Source organism: Anas platyrhynchos, chromosome 5 (genome assembly GCF_047663525.1).
Source record: "Anas platyrhynchos isolate ZD024472 breed Pekin duck chromosome 5, IASCAAS_PekinDuck_T2T, whole genome shotgun sequence".
In the NCBI taxonomy this organism is placed as follows: Eukaryota; Metazoa; Chordata; class Aves; order Anseriformes; family Anatidae; genus Anas; species Anas platyrhynchos.
In genome coordinates, this window is record NC_092591.1 from 66,284,017 (window position 1) to 66,301,436 (window position 17,420).

At 41.5% G+C, this 17,420-nt stretch overlaps 1 protein-coding gene across 9 annotated transcripts in view; it reads left to right on the forward strand.

Annotated features, from left to right (window-relative positions):
* TEAD1 (TEA domain transcription factor 1) overlaps positions 1-17,420 on the forward strand; it is a 159,427-nt gene that overhangs the window by 113,148 nt on the left and 28,859 nt on the right. For 2 of the 9 annotated variants that reach the window (XM_072039446.1, XM_027462254.3), the window contains exons 5-11: positions 1,823-1,885; positions 1,974-2,036; positions 9,881-9,892; positions 11,078-11,212; positions 11,404-11,450; positions 12,340-12,401; positions 14,408-14,532. In XM_072039446.1, the coding sequence (XP_071895547.1) occupies positions 1,823-1,885; positions 1,974-2,036; positions 9,881-9,892; positions 11,078-11,212; positions 11,404-11,450; positions 12,340-12,401; positions 14,408-14,532 (507 nt within the window). The remainder of the gene's footprint in view (positions 1-1,822; positions 1,886-1,973; positions 2,037-9,880; positions 9,893-11,077; positions 11,213-11,403; positions 11,451-12,339; positions 12,402-14,407; positions 14,533-17,420) is intronic. The other 7 variants (XM_072039447.1, XM_027462258.3, XM_027462255.3 and 4 more) reach the window with 6 other exon arrangements.

The window sequence follows — 17,420 nt, forward strand, 5'->3', positions numbered from 1 at the left end:
ATTTTGCCCTGGGTGGTGTCCTTTGTAAATTGGGAAGAAAACATATGTACGAGGGATGAAAAAAGCCATGAGAAAAGAGAGAAACTGTAGTACATGGAGAGGGAATAAATAAAAGATTGGCAAAGAAATCTGAAACAAAAGACAAAAGTTGCAAGCTCTACCCTGTTAAGCCCATGTGAACTCTGCTTGTCGGGGGCTACACTGGAGATCTTAAAATTGCATCAGAAGTAGAAACACATACTATGTGGGCTAGATCTTTGGCCAGTATATGCTGGTAGAGCCGCAGTGAAGCCAAGAGGGTTGTGATGGTTTACATATAGTGATGTTCTGCCTCCATACTTATATGTCCCTCTGTAATTTTTCATAAATCACTTTTGACAATTGTCTAGAAAAGTTCAGTTGTCATTATATCTGAGTTTCAACTGAGCAATTAAATGTTATGATTGTGCTTCCTGTATAACCTTTAACACCACTAATATCCCACTGAAAGCAAAACAAGTGAACACGTGTCAAAACTTGGTCTACGTGTTTGACTACAAAATTGCTTATTAAGTAATAGTATAACACTGAATTACTGAGCTGTTTCCTGAAGAAGTCCCTGAAAGTGTCCTTCAGGAGCCATGCTCATTTATGTATTATTATTTGCTTCTCTACTAAAAATACAGGCTTTTTTTGTGTGTGTGTTTGCGTGCTATTGTCATGGAATAGACTTACAGAGGGAGGAAATGAAGCTTTGTTTCTCCTTTTCTTTTGCTTGTGTTCTTTCCCGGACAGGAATTGTAACTTAGGAAAAATTCCACACCACCTGGTATGGTATGCCCTGGGACAAATAAGAATAAAAGATTTTTCTTTAGCTGTTTTTAAACCTTCACACAGGTCTGCAGGATGCTGAGCAGTATTGAGCAATGCTGGACAGCATCATTAAACCCTCAGCATCAATATCATGGATTTCAGCACGTGCCTGAGTAAACAGTAATGTCAGTCAGGGCCCAGACCCTTCACTGCACAGGCAATAACTTCTGGCCCATAACATCTTGTGCAGGACTGACTTTGTACACATTTCTTATCGAAACGCAAAACGTAATGACAGTGGGCCAAACCTGGACATTGCTTGAACTGGTGCCAAGTTACTGGTCTCTGCTTACATGAGTGTTTTGCAGGTGGACTTGATGCTGAGATTGCAGAGAAAGGCAGAATAGGTTCTGGGACCTGTATTGTGTCAATATTTTACCATTTGGTCCAGAACTTGGGGCATAGCAGTGGGGCCAAAACACAGCCTGAGGCTCCTTGTTGGAGCTGCAGAGCACCAGCCTAACTAATGGATGAGACTTCTCACTGCCCTAACGTCTCCAGCCTAGTGTCAGGAGGTCAGGGTGGGTGTCTGCAGCTCTGGCAGACAGGGGGAAACCCTGTGGGCTCCCTGCACCAGAATGCGGGACCCGGCTGTGGATGGGGTCAGTCCCAAAGCACGTGGGCTGCAGCCAGCTGCGAACTGTGTCTTCTCTCTTGTAGCTGAGTGCACAACCTGGTGGGTTCCACTTTTATTTCCCTTAATGAAATCACTGCAGTGATGACCTGTACTGTTAAGCCTCAGTACTAAGAGCTTGGTATCTGGCTGGGAATGTGGTATCTTTAACAGCAGAGCTTACTGAAGATGCAAATAACTGAATCCCCTCAGAAACGTTTTATTTTTTTGTTTGTTTGTTTGGTTGTTTTTTTTTAAGATAAAAATAGATATTTTAAATTTGATTTGCTTTTTGTTTTTTCTTTTTTTTGTTTGTTTGTTGTTTTTTTTTTTTTCCTATAAACCTGAACAATGTAGGTGTCTAGTCACATACAGGTCTTAGCAAGAAAGAAAGTTCGAGAAATTCAAGCCGCCATTAAGGTACGTTTGGCTTGCCCAGTTGTAGGGGGCTTTTCATCTCCATGGTTACAGGCTTTTCCTTTGTTTCCTCCCTTCCCCTACCCTGCAGGTGTCTAGTCACATTCAGGTTCTTGCCAGAAGGAAATCTCGTGATTTTCATTCCAAGCTGAAGGTATGCGCTTTTCTGCTTTTGGGCTTGTGGTTGCTATGCCTGTCCCTTCCTCCTCCCCGCGGTGATGGACGAGCGCCTGGTGCTGCCGTGCCTGTAACCTCGTTTTCCTGCATGTGGTAGCTGTCTGTGTCTCTTTGTGTTTAATCTCCAATTTCTGCACTAGCATTCACATTAAAAACATTGTTTTAACACTGTCCAGATGCAAAGTGAGCTACTCTTTGTAACACCTCAGCACCTAAACCTGATTTTTAACCTGTTAGTTTATTTTTTGGTTTTGTTTTTTAACAGTTGAGTGCTAGGGGTGTATTTAAATACACACAGTTTTTAAGCAGTTGTGTAGATGCTTTTTCCTTTTTTCTTTTTTCTTTTTTTTTTCCTGAGAGATAATTGGGGTAATTTTTTTCCATTCCCAAATGTTTTTTTCTCTGCTTTTGAAATACTATCAAGAATACTTAAATACATTGTACCAGAGAGCACAGCTTATCCCGATTGCTCTAGCTACAAGGTGTTACTGGAGTACAATCTAGTATTACCTGAAGTTACATACTATTTACAAGATTCTCTGATTATTTTTTTTTTTTTTTAAAGTAAAATATTGGCATTTAATCTTTGGAGAGCCTCAGTCAGAGCCCTGTTCAGGGAAAACTAAGTGTGTTTACTTAATCTGACATAATGAAATGTACACGTCCCCATTTTCCCTGGTTTCCATGAAGTATATTCTAAGACTAAAAAGAAACTCTTGGAAATGTTTAATGGGGATTTCTTGGATTGCTTGTTTTTTCAAGTTTTCCAGTGGAGACCCTGGGACTCATTTTGTTTTCATATTACTTAAAAGTGGAAGAGGGTGTTTTGCAATTTTTGCTGTAGATTTTTTTTTTCTTTTTAATAACGAGCAAAGGAACTTGTAAATCTTTTACTTCCCTCCTTTTTTATTTTTGTTGATTTTTTTTTCCTCAGATGAGAACAAATCATGTTTTTGTTCTAGCTGAAAAGGAAAAATGTTTCAGAAAGTAATTTCACAATGCTAAGTGGTGAGCACTGCAGATGCTTACCACAATCCTGAAACTGCAGTGTATAAATAACAGCCTGGCTGTGTAATAGGCCTTCTTGACAGAAGCACTGGGTTTTTTGTCCGCAGTGGGCAGCATGCTGGCAAGCTTGTATGGCTGTTGGTGGCTGGCTTTTTAGCTGCACTGGCTGAGCAGTTGGGGTTTGTAAAGAACAACTAAGACAACCTAAACATACTGCTTTTTAACCAAGGGTGCAATACTACAGAGATATGTAGCATTTTAAGCTTAAATTGTCAATCCTTGATGCCTAAAATTAAGTATGTGAGTAAGCTGCCTTACTTTCAGACGTGCTCAGCACCAGCAGCTCTCAGGGCGTTTTATAGGACTGTTGAGCACTCGCGGCTACAAAAATCAGGAAACCCACCTAGATACCAAAATGCAGGCTTAGAAGCCTAACAAAATTTTTGGATTTACTCATTTAAAATATTTCCTTTTCTCAATGCCAAAAATAAAATACAAAGACGTTTTTAAAGCAAAAAATAAATAAACAAAATTCTTAATTGCTGCACCTGCTATCTGACTTTTACTGAAGCTTTCCAAAGGAGAAAGCAGCTAGCTAACCTCTTGTTAGGTTATATTTGAAACATCTAGCCTAGATGATGGCATTTGGAGTAAATAGAGATCCAGAGGGATTTTTCATTTTGAGGAGTTGCCTGAAGAAGGAAAGATATGTTAGGGCAACAAGGTATTTCATAAGACATTCCAATCCTGCTGCCACTTCCCACCCGTCAGTGGGTTGCAGCTCTCCCAAAGCTGAGCGGAGAATAGGGGAGCCGCCGATTTGATGCAAAAAATGTATTGATTCATCAAGAGTCTCCCATATCCACGTCCCTGCTACTGTACAGAAGGTGTTTGCTTCAACAGCTGCTCCGTGGGTACGGAGAGCGTGCTAGTGAGAGGTTTGCCAGCCCCTGAACTTGCCTCTCTTCAGGAATCACCAGTGGCAAACACTGCCATGTCCTTCAGCCCACCCTTCTGTCCAGTGGGTCTTAGGCAGTTCATCCTGTCCCTGCTGCCTCCAGGTAGTCATCCTGCCCCCGCAATTTAGCTGCCCCAGGAGTCCCAACACAGCCCATGCAACTCCTCTAGGACCCTTGGCCTGAGAAGTGCCCAGAAATAGCAAGGGAGACAGGTTCTCCCCATCTCCTTCCTCTTTTTCTTGCTGTTCTTGGTCTCAATGAACGAGGTGCCATGGCATGGCATCTACCCTCTTGCATGGGACACTTCCAGAGAAGTTGCAGCCTCCTCCATTTTTTCCCTAAATGGAAGAGCTGAAACTTACATGCAAGAAGGTGCTGTAAAGGAGCTACTTTATCAGGAAGATAGCCCTCACTTTTTTCTTCCTAGGAGCTGCAAGTACTCACTGTAATTGGGAGAAGCTGCTAGTTTTGGACTTGAGAAGGAACCTCATTACTCCAAACATTTTATATAGCACCACTGCCTATATTTTTCTCATTATTCCTGTATTGAACTATCCATATTTTCCGAAGTCCTTTGAAAACTGCCTGAGAAGGACATCACTGATGTGAAATGAAGTCAAGGTGAATACATGTTGGCATCTGCATATTCTCACTGTTTCATCAGGGACCACTTTGACAGCAGCCCAGACTGCCCCATCAACCCCTCCCCTGGAAGATGATGGGCTCTCATTCTCCTGGAGTAGTGCTGCCAGCATTTCCTAGCAAAGGGAAAACCAGGAAGAAGATAGCCAAGGGGAACAACTGCTTCTGACCTGGGCCACTCTCACCATTTTAGCAGTGAGCTATCTCTTACAATTACTCTGTAAAACCCTTGATTGGTGGCTTCCAGGAAAACAACTACTACTGAAAATAACATATGCACTTGATGTCAGATTGTCAGATTTCCCACCTACAGCATGAGGGGAAAGCACCCTGTGGACAAAATCCAGAGATTCTTCATGCCAGTCTGTAACTATGAGTTCAGTCAGCTCTGAGCTGAGGACATCTATATCTTCTGTGTTTCTTTCTCTTGCCACCAGACCTCACGCCTCTGTACACCTCCCACATGTACACAGAGAAGGTTACTGCAGAGAAGGTGGTGGTTCCCTGGGTGCTGGTGCTGCTTTTGCTGAAATAATTATGATCAGGGATTTGAGGTTTGCAGGGGCATGGCTCAGAGTCCCTTGTTCCCCAGCTGATGTCATTTGCTAGCAGTTTTCCTTGTAATACGATTTCTTATTGGTCTTTCAGGATACAGCCAATCCATCTCATTGACCACAGTCCCTGGTCTTTTACTTTGACAAAGGGTATAACTAGTTAAGTCTTTTTTTCCAAATACCTGCTGGGTTTAGTTTAGGCCAAGAAATCTTTCTTTCCTGCATTGATCTGAACCCTGCTCATGGAAAGGAGAAGACTTGGCAAATTTTCTTGTGGTTATATTCTGCAAAAATCCAAATGGGTGGAAAGATTTCAGAGCTATCTTCATGGCATTGAATTTATCTATCCATGTCATTGGGTAGAATATGACTGAAGCTTAACTAACAGTTGAAAACTTGCCTGTATGTTATCAAGTTTGCTTGGTCCATTGAAGTCCCTTTTCTTTGAGGACAAGTGCCTAGAGGTGCTCCAGGTGGATAGATCCTTAGCCTGCAAGAAAGAGAAGTTTTACCAGTAAATGCTGTTGTTGCATTTCAGGACCACCAATTGAGAATGTCTCATCAGCCCTTCCAGGGATGTTGTACATTTTAATTTCTTTTACAACAGCAAAACACTCCTGCTTTAAAGATTTTATCTTGATTTTCTGAGGTTATTAAAATCTTCCTGAGGTTAGAGAAATTGCACTTCATGAGAAAGAAAAGAGAGGCTGGGATAAAGCAGTTGTTAAGAGACAGATCTGAAAGGCAACTCCTCTTAATGACATTTCCTCTCGTGTGGAGACTGGAGAAGGCAAGGCAGAATTTTTACTTTCTAATGTTTTTCCATGTCAAATACACCAGTCTGTAGTGTTAGGTTGCAGCATTTCCCACCTCTGCACTGACAGGGTGCCAAAATTACCTTCAGGAGAAAAGATGGATTGGAAGTTGTGCCTAAACAAAGAGTAAAGGTCTTCACAGCAGGATATACAACTATCTTAGACTTTCATTTCAGATATTTTTTTTCATAGTGCAAGATTAATTAGACAGAGACAAAAAGAAACATTAAAATGCCTGCAGTTCACACATATTACCTGTTTTAAAATCCATTATTCTACATTCCACATTGAGGGATAAAAAGAAAATATTGTTGTCAATTATAAAATGCTAAAGATAGCTCTATACTTTTTAAATGAACAATGATAAAAGCCTTGAAAAATTCCCTTTGATGTGAATGGAGTCTTCAGCATTTTGAAATACAATAAGATGGATTAATTGCTACTCATTAGGCAGCAAGTTGGGACAGCTTTGAATGCGCATTCTCTTCTTGGCATTAGCTATTGCCTGGCTGAAATAGCCAGCTTTTGTATTTACTCCTGTCTTCTCTAATAATAAGCAAATTGGAGATCAGGGCTAGAAACACTGAAGTGCTCTCTATCTTTTGTCCAGAACAATTGTATATTTTCATGATTTGTTTATTTTTTTTTTGAGCTACAGCTAATTATTGCAAAGGTTATTTGAATCAATACAAGATCTGAGCAGAAATAACATCTGCAAAATTGCTTACTAGGAAACTATTTTATGTTAGTGTTACTGTAATATCAATTTTGTGAGCCAATTGTTTTTTCTTCTCTTATGTCATATTTTTCTTCTTACAAAAGTTTTTTATTTTAAATATTCGTACAGGTTTTAGGCCTGCTTGAATTAATATTGTGTTCTGTTGTGCATAATTTTCCTCAGACTGTCTTAGATTTTTTTTCCAAAGCCATAGACAACATGGTATTCAAAGCCCCATTTATCCTTCTAGGCTAACAGTTTTTATTTTTTGCTGGGGAACTAGTTTGAACTGATTGATTGAATTATTCTACTGTTTATGTTGGATTAAAGGAAAGTCAAGCATAAATCCCTTTGTGCTTGTCATGTAGAACTCTAGTTTCACATGGGGCTGTTATGGATATTAAGAATTATAATTGGATGATACTGGAGTATTATTCCTACCTAACTTAACTATGTATTTTACATTCCAAAACTAATGGGTGAAAAGTAAAACTCAAGGGCCTGATTCATTAAAAGTTATATAGTCTCCTTCCATTAGGTTCTTAGAGCTTACCCCTTCCAAAAACAAAGCGTTTGCAACTGTAGCCAGAAGCAGTTGGCTGAAACAAGAGGCAGATCTTGATCTCCATTATAGTGATGACTTTTAGGGATTTAGTGAAACTCCTCCAGATTTTCATTGATTGCACTGTAAATCCGTCTCAGTAACATCACCAGTTACGTACCACAGCACAGAAGACTTTTATAAGGAGAGAGGAAGACAGCAGTTGAAGAGTGCAGCCTGTTACTTACTACAGCGTCATTCCTGGGCAGCAGCAATCCCATCAGAGCTCATAAATTAAGTAGGGTCAAGCCAGGGCAGGGCCAGATGGGACCTATCCAAGGAATACCTTAAGCCCCAGCAGGATTTAATAATTCAATGGGAGATATTGTCCTGTCACAGCCCCTGCCGAACGTCATCATGGTACTCTGCAGCACATGGGACCAACCTTATTTTACGTACAGCAGAATAAAACTCACTGACCAGAAAAGATTAATTCCAGCTTCACACAGCAGCACAAGCGAGCAAAACCAAATCCTTTCTGTCTCGGATAAGATAGGAAATCAAAGTCTTAACTATTTGCGGTCATTGAAAATCCCACAACGTTCCTGTCTAGAGTAGGGGTGTTAACCCATTTGTCCTGGCCAAATTCCAACCTGGGTAATTACTGTAATCTGCCTGTTTAAATTACCCCTGCCGTTTTAATTGGATATATTACTTCTCTTGCCGCCTAAACTGTGATGTAATACCATTGTGTGTTATTAATCAGTTACCAAGTTTCATTCCAGAAGCGCACATTGCAGTGATAGGTGGAAAGTCATTCCCTGCTGGTTACTTGCACTCTCCACTACAGCATAAAAAAAAGCCCGGTATATTTGTTTTTTTAAGTCACAGACAAGCTGATATTTCAGTTCAAATAAACAGCTTCAAAATGTGGTTTTCCCATTTCTTTCTGAAGACTGTGAAGTCTGCCTTATTATACAAGCACAAGCCACCACCTTCCAGCTCTACAAAACATTCCTGGAGCTGAAAGTGCTTTGTGCTAGTAGAAGTCAGTACCTTTTAAGCATTTGCATTTGATTTTGAACTGGATTTATTCCACATTTCAGTGTAAGTTAAAACTACTTTTAGAAAAATGGTCTTCTGACTATGCATAGGTTCCTAAGCCTACGAAAGGTGAAATTTCCCTTTGATGTATGTTGACTGAGTATCGATGTTCAGCAGAGCTGGCAGATTTGTCACCACTGGGAAGTTCTATAATAGTCCATGAGACTCCTGAAGACTAGCCCTCCTGCAAGGGGTGTGTTGCTTAGCAGTCACCTATCTATTTTTGATTTTTCTCCATCCTCCTAAAATGTAATCAAAAGACTGAATGAGTGGCCATCACAAAATGCAGAATATTCTTAGATGAAAAGCAGCAATTGCCAAGAGAGAAACATCCCTTCTCACATCACAAAACAGCAGATATTTCCTCCCTCCCCAAATCAGTGTCACTGTTTCTGAAGTCAAGGCACATCAGACTTACTGCTGTTAGAGGATAAGAGCTTCACAGGACAGTTTAAGCATTGCAGCTCCTGTGAAAAGAAAGTGTGGAGTTCACACAACAAAATACAGGGGAAAAGACACAGAAAGGCCTGATGGAGCTACTATCTCCATAGTCTGTGCCAGTTAGTGCTTAACGACATCCCTTAAGCCCTTAATCATCCCTTTCTCATGTGTTCATGACAGAGGGTCCTTCTGCCCATGCAGGATGATAGTGAGGTTGGCTTCCTTGGAGTGCTGCGTGGATCTCAGGACATTGCCACCTCTTAACGCCTACCAAGGCAATTTTTAGCCCCGTGGTCTGCAGGCATCTGAAGACAGGCAGTAAAGCATCCTGTGCCAAACCTCTGCTGCACACCCTCCCATCCTGGGGCAGGCAGGGGTGGGTGCCAGCAGCAGGCAGGGGCAGAGCTGACATGCAGCCCTTACCAAGTGAGACGGTGATAGAAGGGGAGGCTACAGGTTGGCGAAGCGGCCATGTTTTGATCACACATAGCAACAGGACAGAAGCTGCTCTGTAGATGTATCATCAGCTGAAGCGTGGTGCTCCCGAGGTTTAGACAGGGCAGAAAGCAGTGTCCTGCCCTGCTGTGCAGGAAGCTCCCATGGGCCCGCCAATCTTACTACTGCTGTAAGCAGATCGCGCTTGAGGCTCTCCCCTTGTGAGGTGCAGAGGGCACGCTGCTGGCAGCAGCTGCTCCCCTGCTCCACCTGCTGCTCTCCTGGGTGAGCGGGCGCCAGGCTGAAGCCCATGGAGGCCCCTGTGTCCCAGCTCGGGGAAACAAGCACAGCAGTGATCCCCCGCGCTTACTGTCTGCAACTTTCACACGGGGAGGTGGCATCATTTACGCCCAGAGTTTTGTAGATTTTTTTTTTTTCCTTTTAATGAATCAGTCCCTACGTAAAAATAATGCATTTGTTTAAACCTAGTATTTAATGCTGAGCAAGCTGTTCTTCCTTTGTCTCTTACTATTTTGTTCTTATTTTGCTAAAAATTTGCTATTCTACACAAGCATTTTAATAAACTGTTTGTTGTTGTATCCAGGTAACAAGCATGGTAAGTATTTTAACTACACCAAGTATTATGTACCTTAGCTGTGCTTGGCAGAATTTTTGGCTAGCTTTTCTTGTACTTTCAGCCTGTGCTGTTTCTAAAGGAGCTATTCAAACGAAGAACTGCTCACCTATAGTACTACTACATATAAGCTTTAGAGGGAGCATATGTTCAAAGTCATATACTGTATATAAGAGCATGCATCTGTTGCCAGCATGCTTGCTACTTTGCTTGTAAAATAAAACAAGACAACCAAAAAATCCTTGCTTAATATTGCTTGTGTTCCTTCATTCTAAGTCATGTACCTAAATATTAGCACGTATTAATCCAGTACTTCCAGATGAGGAACTGCACTTTACCAGATAGTAACAGTCTGTTGTTTACTTATTTTACCTGACCTAAAACACCCACTTAATTAACCCTGTTGCATTAAGAGGCTTTCCTTTTCTATTCTGTGATCATACATGATTGGCAGTGACTAGGACTCCGAGTGCAGCTCTAATACAAGTAATCAATAACAACCCATCTTTTCCTAAACTTGTTCCTATATGCTTGAAAACAGCAGAAATGTTATGGCTGTTTTTCTTTGGGAACGCTTTATATTAGTGAAGCACCACAATTCGAAATTTAAAACGTAATTTGTATTTTTGTGATCTAATGCTTAAAATATTTGTTGTAAAACAGACTCTGAAATGTGTCTAAGCCTGTAAGCATTAAGATAAGTCTGTCATTGTTTACAGTCAGTTGCAGTTCTGTGTTCTCATTTTACCACGTAATACTAAAGGCAAACTTCTCTTAGATCTAAGTGATAGAGCTCAAATCTCAGTGATCCCTGTCCTGCAGGCAGAGCCTTAGCAGCAGACTGTGTTTACTCCAGTGTGATTTAAAATCAGCAGAATTTGCCCAAATAAATAAGTGGGCAGCAGTTTGCTCTCCCAGAGCCTCCTGCATGTTGGCAGAGCAGACTGTGAGAATTCAGGTCTACCATGCATGTCTGAGAGGAGGTTTTGCCTTGAGGTAGTTTGAGTGTTAGCCTCTGTGCTGTATTTTTTTTTCCTGCATGGTTTGTTATTTTTGCATTTTCCGTGTGGCTTTTTAATTTTTTAGTTGTGTGCTTGTAGCTGCAGTTATTTAACATCGTTTGTTGTGCCAAATGTTTTAAGACTCCATGTAATTGTCATATTAAAGGATCAGACAGCAAAGGACAAAGCACTCCAGCACATGGCAGCAATGTCATCAGCTCAGATAGTCTCAGCTACTGCTATTCACAACAAGCTGGGCCTGCCAGGAATTCCCCGTCCTACATTTCCTGGGGCACCTGGGGTAAGTTGTTAGCTGAGTCCCAAAAAAATCCCTATATTCTCTAACACTGTTCAGTAGAAAACTAAGGTTGAATGAATAGATTAATGCTTTCACTTGCCTTTGCAAAAGGAATCATGCTTGTTCAGAAACAGCCAAAATCTTTCAACAGAGAAAACAATTGTGAGTCTGTTTGTTTGTTTTTCCTCTTCCAGTTTTGGCCGGGCATGATTCAAACGGGGCAGCCTGGATCCTCGCAAGAGTAAGTCTCGAAATTAAAATATTTTTTTCTGTATGCAACATGGGGCTGGCTTGTGCACTTTGCTGCCAGAGGATATTAATGAGGCAATAATTTATGATTTTTTCTAAAAAGAAGGAAAAAGTAGTTGTAGGGAAAGGAAGAGCCTTACAGTGATGTGAACTCACATTTGAAAAGTTGTAGGGGATCGCAGTCCTCACAACTGAGGCTAAATCCCTAATGCTCACATTCCTTTTTCTCTCTTCACATGTTAAGATGTAATGATGATGCCAGGGAAGCAACTAATAAGGTTTTGCCTGTGAATAGGTTTCCAGCACAGATACCTCCACCCTCATTTAAATATCTAAGCAGTACTGGAGAGAAGGTGGACTTACTTTCCTGCAGGGCAGATGACGACCTGTTAGTGGTCAATGGGGTCACTGCCCCTTGGTAGCAACAGCACTTTACAGGGGAAGCCTTCCGGCAATCATCATGTGTCATATTTTTAGCCCTGAAGCAGTCTCTGAAGCAACAACTCCCAGCCTTATTTTTCAAGTTGTCCCCACCTTATTTCCTTGAGGTCCATGGGAAGGAGTCTTTGTGCCCCAGTACTTCAGTGTCCTCTGGATTTATTGGGAGGTAAAGCAGTCTCCATCCGTGTCTGCTGCAATAATTGCAGCCGGCAGGTTAGGTTCCCCACTGTATGACCGAGTGTGGACAAGTTTCTCACTTCAACATGTTGGGTGTAATTCTCATGCCCCGTCTCTTGCTATTGACTATTTATTGTTTGTTAAATATTCTATGTAAGGAAGAGATACGTTTGTGGGTAGAGCTCATTAACTGTGTATGTGACTGTAATGGAATTTACTGTAGATGGCATGGTGTATGATTTTTGTGTAACTATTTATTCCAGTGTAAAGCCATTCGTTCAGCAGGCCTATCCTATACAGCCATCAGTCACAGCTCCCATTTCAGGTAATTCATTCGTTTATAGTCACCTTTTAAAATATGCGAGTTGTGTCCTGGATGTGATGTATTCATTCCTGACATGGACAGAGCCACTACTCCATATCTATGGCCCCATTTGCCAAGCCAAAGACGAGTCACAAACAAATACCAATGTCGTAGTACCTGGCTATATATGAGGGAAAAGCAGTGGGTCTGGGATATTTTGTGTTTTTACATTTTATATGGGAAGCACTCGTACGTAAGTGATATATGATCTCTAGTCAGCATTTCATATTGTAGGAAAATGCTACGGTAAAGCAAGAATAGTAGGATGCTTGTTTATATTTTAATAGCTAAATCTCACTTCCATCTGTAACAAGAATAAGCTTTCATTATTTTAAATTGAGGGTAAAAAGTAGTCCAGAACCATTTATGTTTAACCTTAAGTACAAGGCACATCTATGCATCTGGTTGTTGATAACTGTTTACACCCACCCTCCCACCCCCCCCCACCCCTCCGCAAAAAGGTTCAGATCTGCCTGGTACCGCTTTGTTAAGTGCTTAATGTTTGTTGTGACTTCCTTTGCTCAAACCAAGCAAGCCCTTTCTACGGCTACTTCCATACTCCTTTTCCCATGTTTGTTTCATGCATAATTTCAGGAAAGTGTATTACTTCTTTGTAAATGACAATTAACTTTACATCTCCATTGCCAAAAGTACACATACTTCTGACTCTGACCTGCAGTTTTCTGACACTTTCATACTTTTTGTTTAGTTTTTAACTTCCTGCTATATAATACCATACAATAGTTATAACTACCTTTCTGCATCCTTGATTATTTCCTTTCTTTTGATATTCCTTATTTATTAAATTGTTCTCTAAGTCACACATTCAGAATCATCTTCTTTTATTCTATGTTTTCTTTCAAAATAGGATTGTTAGTATTTCAAAATCAGCCAGAAATCATACATAGTTTTTCCTTCATCAGAATTCCTGTTCACGTCTAACCAGTCACTTTTGTAATTCCCTGTTTCACACAAGCCTCAAATCTTCATTGCCTAAATATGAGGTTTGGAGCCAGCTCCCAAACTCCCGCTGTGAGATATGAGCATATCCGCTATCTGTGACCTCTCCCTGCTTCTCAAACCAGTTAAGGTTCATCTTGGTTTTCTAACCTTTCTTGTGCCTGTGTCTCTCCCAAGATCAGTTTCTGCCTTTCAGACACAGCCTTTCTCTTCTTTCTTTACTGTTTTGTTTCCTTCTCACTTAATTTTCCACAATGAGACGCAAGAGATAGCATTTATTTATTCTCTTGAAGTGAATTAGAAATGGTGGTCAACATCCCTTCTCTCCCTAGATCATGTCATTCCCTCTTTATTATCAATTTAAAATTTTCTTTTTCTTTTTAGAGTATGATTCAGCTCTCTACAGTAATTATGTATTATTATCTGTAATATAATGATGCCTAAAAGCTCCAAAAGAAGTCAAGAACCCAATGTGCAAATACATAGTAAGAGACAGTCCCTGCATTGGGAAGCTTGTACTCTAAATAGCAGAGAGAGGATTTGAAAGTGGCAGGAGAAACAGGTAAAAAAAAAAAAAAGGTGATTTACTTGTAACATGACACATTAGGAGCCAGAAATGGAGGCCCATTCTCCTGACTCCCAAGTTAGTAATATCTCCTCTGAGTCTTGCTGCCTGTTTCCAAGGAAGGGTCAGCTGTAAGTCCGTGTGAAGTTTCTAGAAATCTCTGCAATCTAGTATATAATTTAAACAAAAATTCTATGGTTAGTTACAAGCCCAAGCAAACAAAGCAGCAGATCTTTTAATTAAACCAACGTTAGCTTACTCTGTTGGCACCTTGTTTTCCACACATTGCTTTTTGTTGTTCTTATTTTAAGTCGCTGAATTCTTGTTAAAATTAATATGAATGACCAATGGGCTACATGGGTGATTCCTGATAATATTTAATTCAGACATTTTAAACTGAGGAACAATCAACTTCTTCATGAAAATGGTTTCTTTGCTTTAGGATTTGAGCCTACGTCAGCTCCAGCTCCCTCGGTCCCTGCATGGCAAGGCCGATCGATTGGTACGACCAAGCTCAGGCTGGTGGAGTTTTCAGCCTTCCTTGAACAGCAGAGGGATCCTGAATCAGTAAGTGTTCCTCTTGCGTCCACTCAGCTTTAGCTTTCCTCATTTGCTTCCCATTATGTTTTCTAGGGCTAAGCCTGATGGAATACACCTGGTATTTCTGTGTTCATCATTGTTTGGTGTAATGTTCCTTTCACTGTGATACCACGTTTTCCTTTCTCACTCTTACTCCATTTGCTGAAGGAAGAGGCCTCTCTGAAAGCAGACATGGTTCACTATGCCTTATTGTTAATCTGCTTCAGCAGTTGTACCAAATTACATAATGTTTTTGGTAATAATTCAGTAACTAAACTATAAGTTGCAACTTAATCTGTTTCCTGACAAACAAAAGTAAGGGCTTGCATAGAAAATATACATGGCCTTTTAAAAACCTGACATTAGGGTTATCCTCTGGGTATCTTTAGGACAGTCCTTTTTGGTTCAAGCCTTCCAAGCATACACCATTCATCTGTATCACTTTTTTTTTTTAAGGTTACCCGTCTAAATGTCCAGTCATTGAGTCTTGATCTTGTGTCTTAAGGCCCAATCCAAGGTTTTGGTGTTTTAGTTTAGTTTAGTTTGGTTGTTTGTTTTTTGCTTTCTTTTCTTTTTTTTATTATTATTTTTTATTTTTTGTTTTCTTTCTTGCTTTTTTGAGGAAGGTTTTGGTTTTGATTTGTTTTTCAGTCTTCATACTGTACCTGCAAGGGCAGTTTGTGAAGTTGGCTGTAATTTTTTTTTCTACTCTAGCTAGCCTTGAACCTTGATATTAATCATGATATGTTTACCATAGACATTTGAGAGTAGCCTAGCACTGTTTCTACAGTGTCACAAAAAAAATAAGAAGAGCTTTCAGCTCAAACCTGGATTTTTATTGAGATAATTTCTGAAAAACAAATAATGGCATGAATGGGTGATATAGACAGGCCTTTCTTGTTCAGATTTCTGGTAAAATACAGTAGCTTGGAGCAGAGAGAAGCTATCGCTTGCTCTTTATAATTAAGTACTGGAAACCATAGCATTTATGGGCTCTGGCCAGAGGTGTTATCCAGCAACTGTTTACCCTGCATAATGGAGACCAGAGACATAGCCCAGAAACCTTGCAACAGGGGAATGCTCCTGGCAGAGAAACAACCCAACAAAAATACACCATATCTCCACTATTCATATACTAACTATGTGGTGGTGTGCTGGGTTGCTGAATGTCCCATTTTGCCAGGTTCAATTAACTTTGAGGAAGGAGGTGTTTGGCAGAAGGTACCATTTCCTCAGTTCCTGCCCAGAGGTTCAGTGCTGCACCAGGCAGCTCCTGGGACCCCCATGCACACACTCCCCCAGCAGCCCTGACTCCTGTGGGCCGCTTCAAGCAGACTGCTGCTGCAGTCACCCCTGGGTCAAGTGCCTTCCCAGAGGTGAAGGGACCTGCACCCACACGGCCTCTATTCTCATCACAGTTGTTTCTTCTAGTGTGTAAATTTACCGCACTGAGTGTTTCTCATGTACATTATGCCCATCCCCTCTTCCTACTGTGTCATTGGCCAGACTTCCCGACACTCCGTGGCTGCAAAGCCCTGTGGCATCAGCCATGGCCACAGCATTGTGGGTGGCCTTGGCAGAAGTTCAAGCAGGACCTGCACCACCCACCTCCCTCTGTCCTGTCAGTTTCAGCTTAGTGTCCTCCAGGCTAAGCCACAGCTGGAACACCTTCTCCACCTGAGCCCCAGTTTCATCCAGACAGTGGTTTGTGCTTCTTGTGAACATAACATCCAGGTTTTCTCAACGGTCAGCCTTATCGAAATGCGGTTTTCAGAGCCCATGCCTCAGTGGCCCATGTAACATGCCCACTGATTTATGGGTGCTGCCATACCCACATTGCCACATGCCAGGACACTACATGTGTGCCTCCAGTGTATTGGTAAGGCAGGATGTAGCCACGCAATACTCCATGTTACTGCACTGCATGTGAATGGAAAAGCAGTTCACTGTATTTTGACTGAAGGTTTTGCCAGGGCCTAAGTATGCCACCTAACAATCCTTTTTCTGTAGGTTTTTGTAATGTAATGCTGTTTACAAAATGTATGGGCTTACATAGTGTAGGTCCTCTTTGTGTCTTCATAACAAAAGAGAGTGAACGAAGGAATTCAGTGAACAATTAACGTTTACATCTTACCTCTGAGAAGGATCTCCCTCAAAACAAGTACTCTCCCACCAGATAATGTATGATGACCAGTGGCACTGCCAGTGTCTGTGACATGAAAACAGCTGAATGGCCCAGGTAGATTGTCAATGGGACTGACCAGCAGGGAGAGGATGATGCTGTTGGGAAACAGGAGGTGCCACTGAGCTGGTGCTTGTGCACAGTGCATGGGGCTGGCAACTGAGGACATGCTGAGGTTCTCGTTTCTCAGGCAGGTGCAGACTGTGGGGAAGGCAGCACTTCCACATGCATGGCAAAGGAGGAGTGGGGGCCAGAAAAGAAAACCCAGCATGGCCCCTTAAAGGCTGTAAAGCCATTTTTGGAGTAAACTAATACTATTTGGAATTCCTGAGGGTGCAGGGAGGTCCACCGGCACTTGTCTCAGCTTGCAAGCATAACTGCTGCAAAACCCATCTTGTAAATGTAGGAAGTTTACTAAAGAAGCAGAAGGGTGAAACTACACACACTCATTTTTTAAAAACTCGGAGTCTTACATGCTGTAACATTGCAAAAATAAGGCACAAAGAAGATTCAGTTTCCCATCATGTATGAATCCCCATGTAGGTCGTTTTCTATCCCTGCGCTGTAGGCACCAGGGGGAGCTGAGGACTGAACCCCCCTTGGGCAGTGCATCACTGTCACTGCCTGGGGAAGGGGAGGCGCAGGGTGGGGACAGGGGCACCCAGGGCCAGGCAGGAGAGACGTCCCTGCAGTG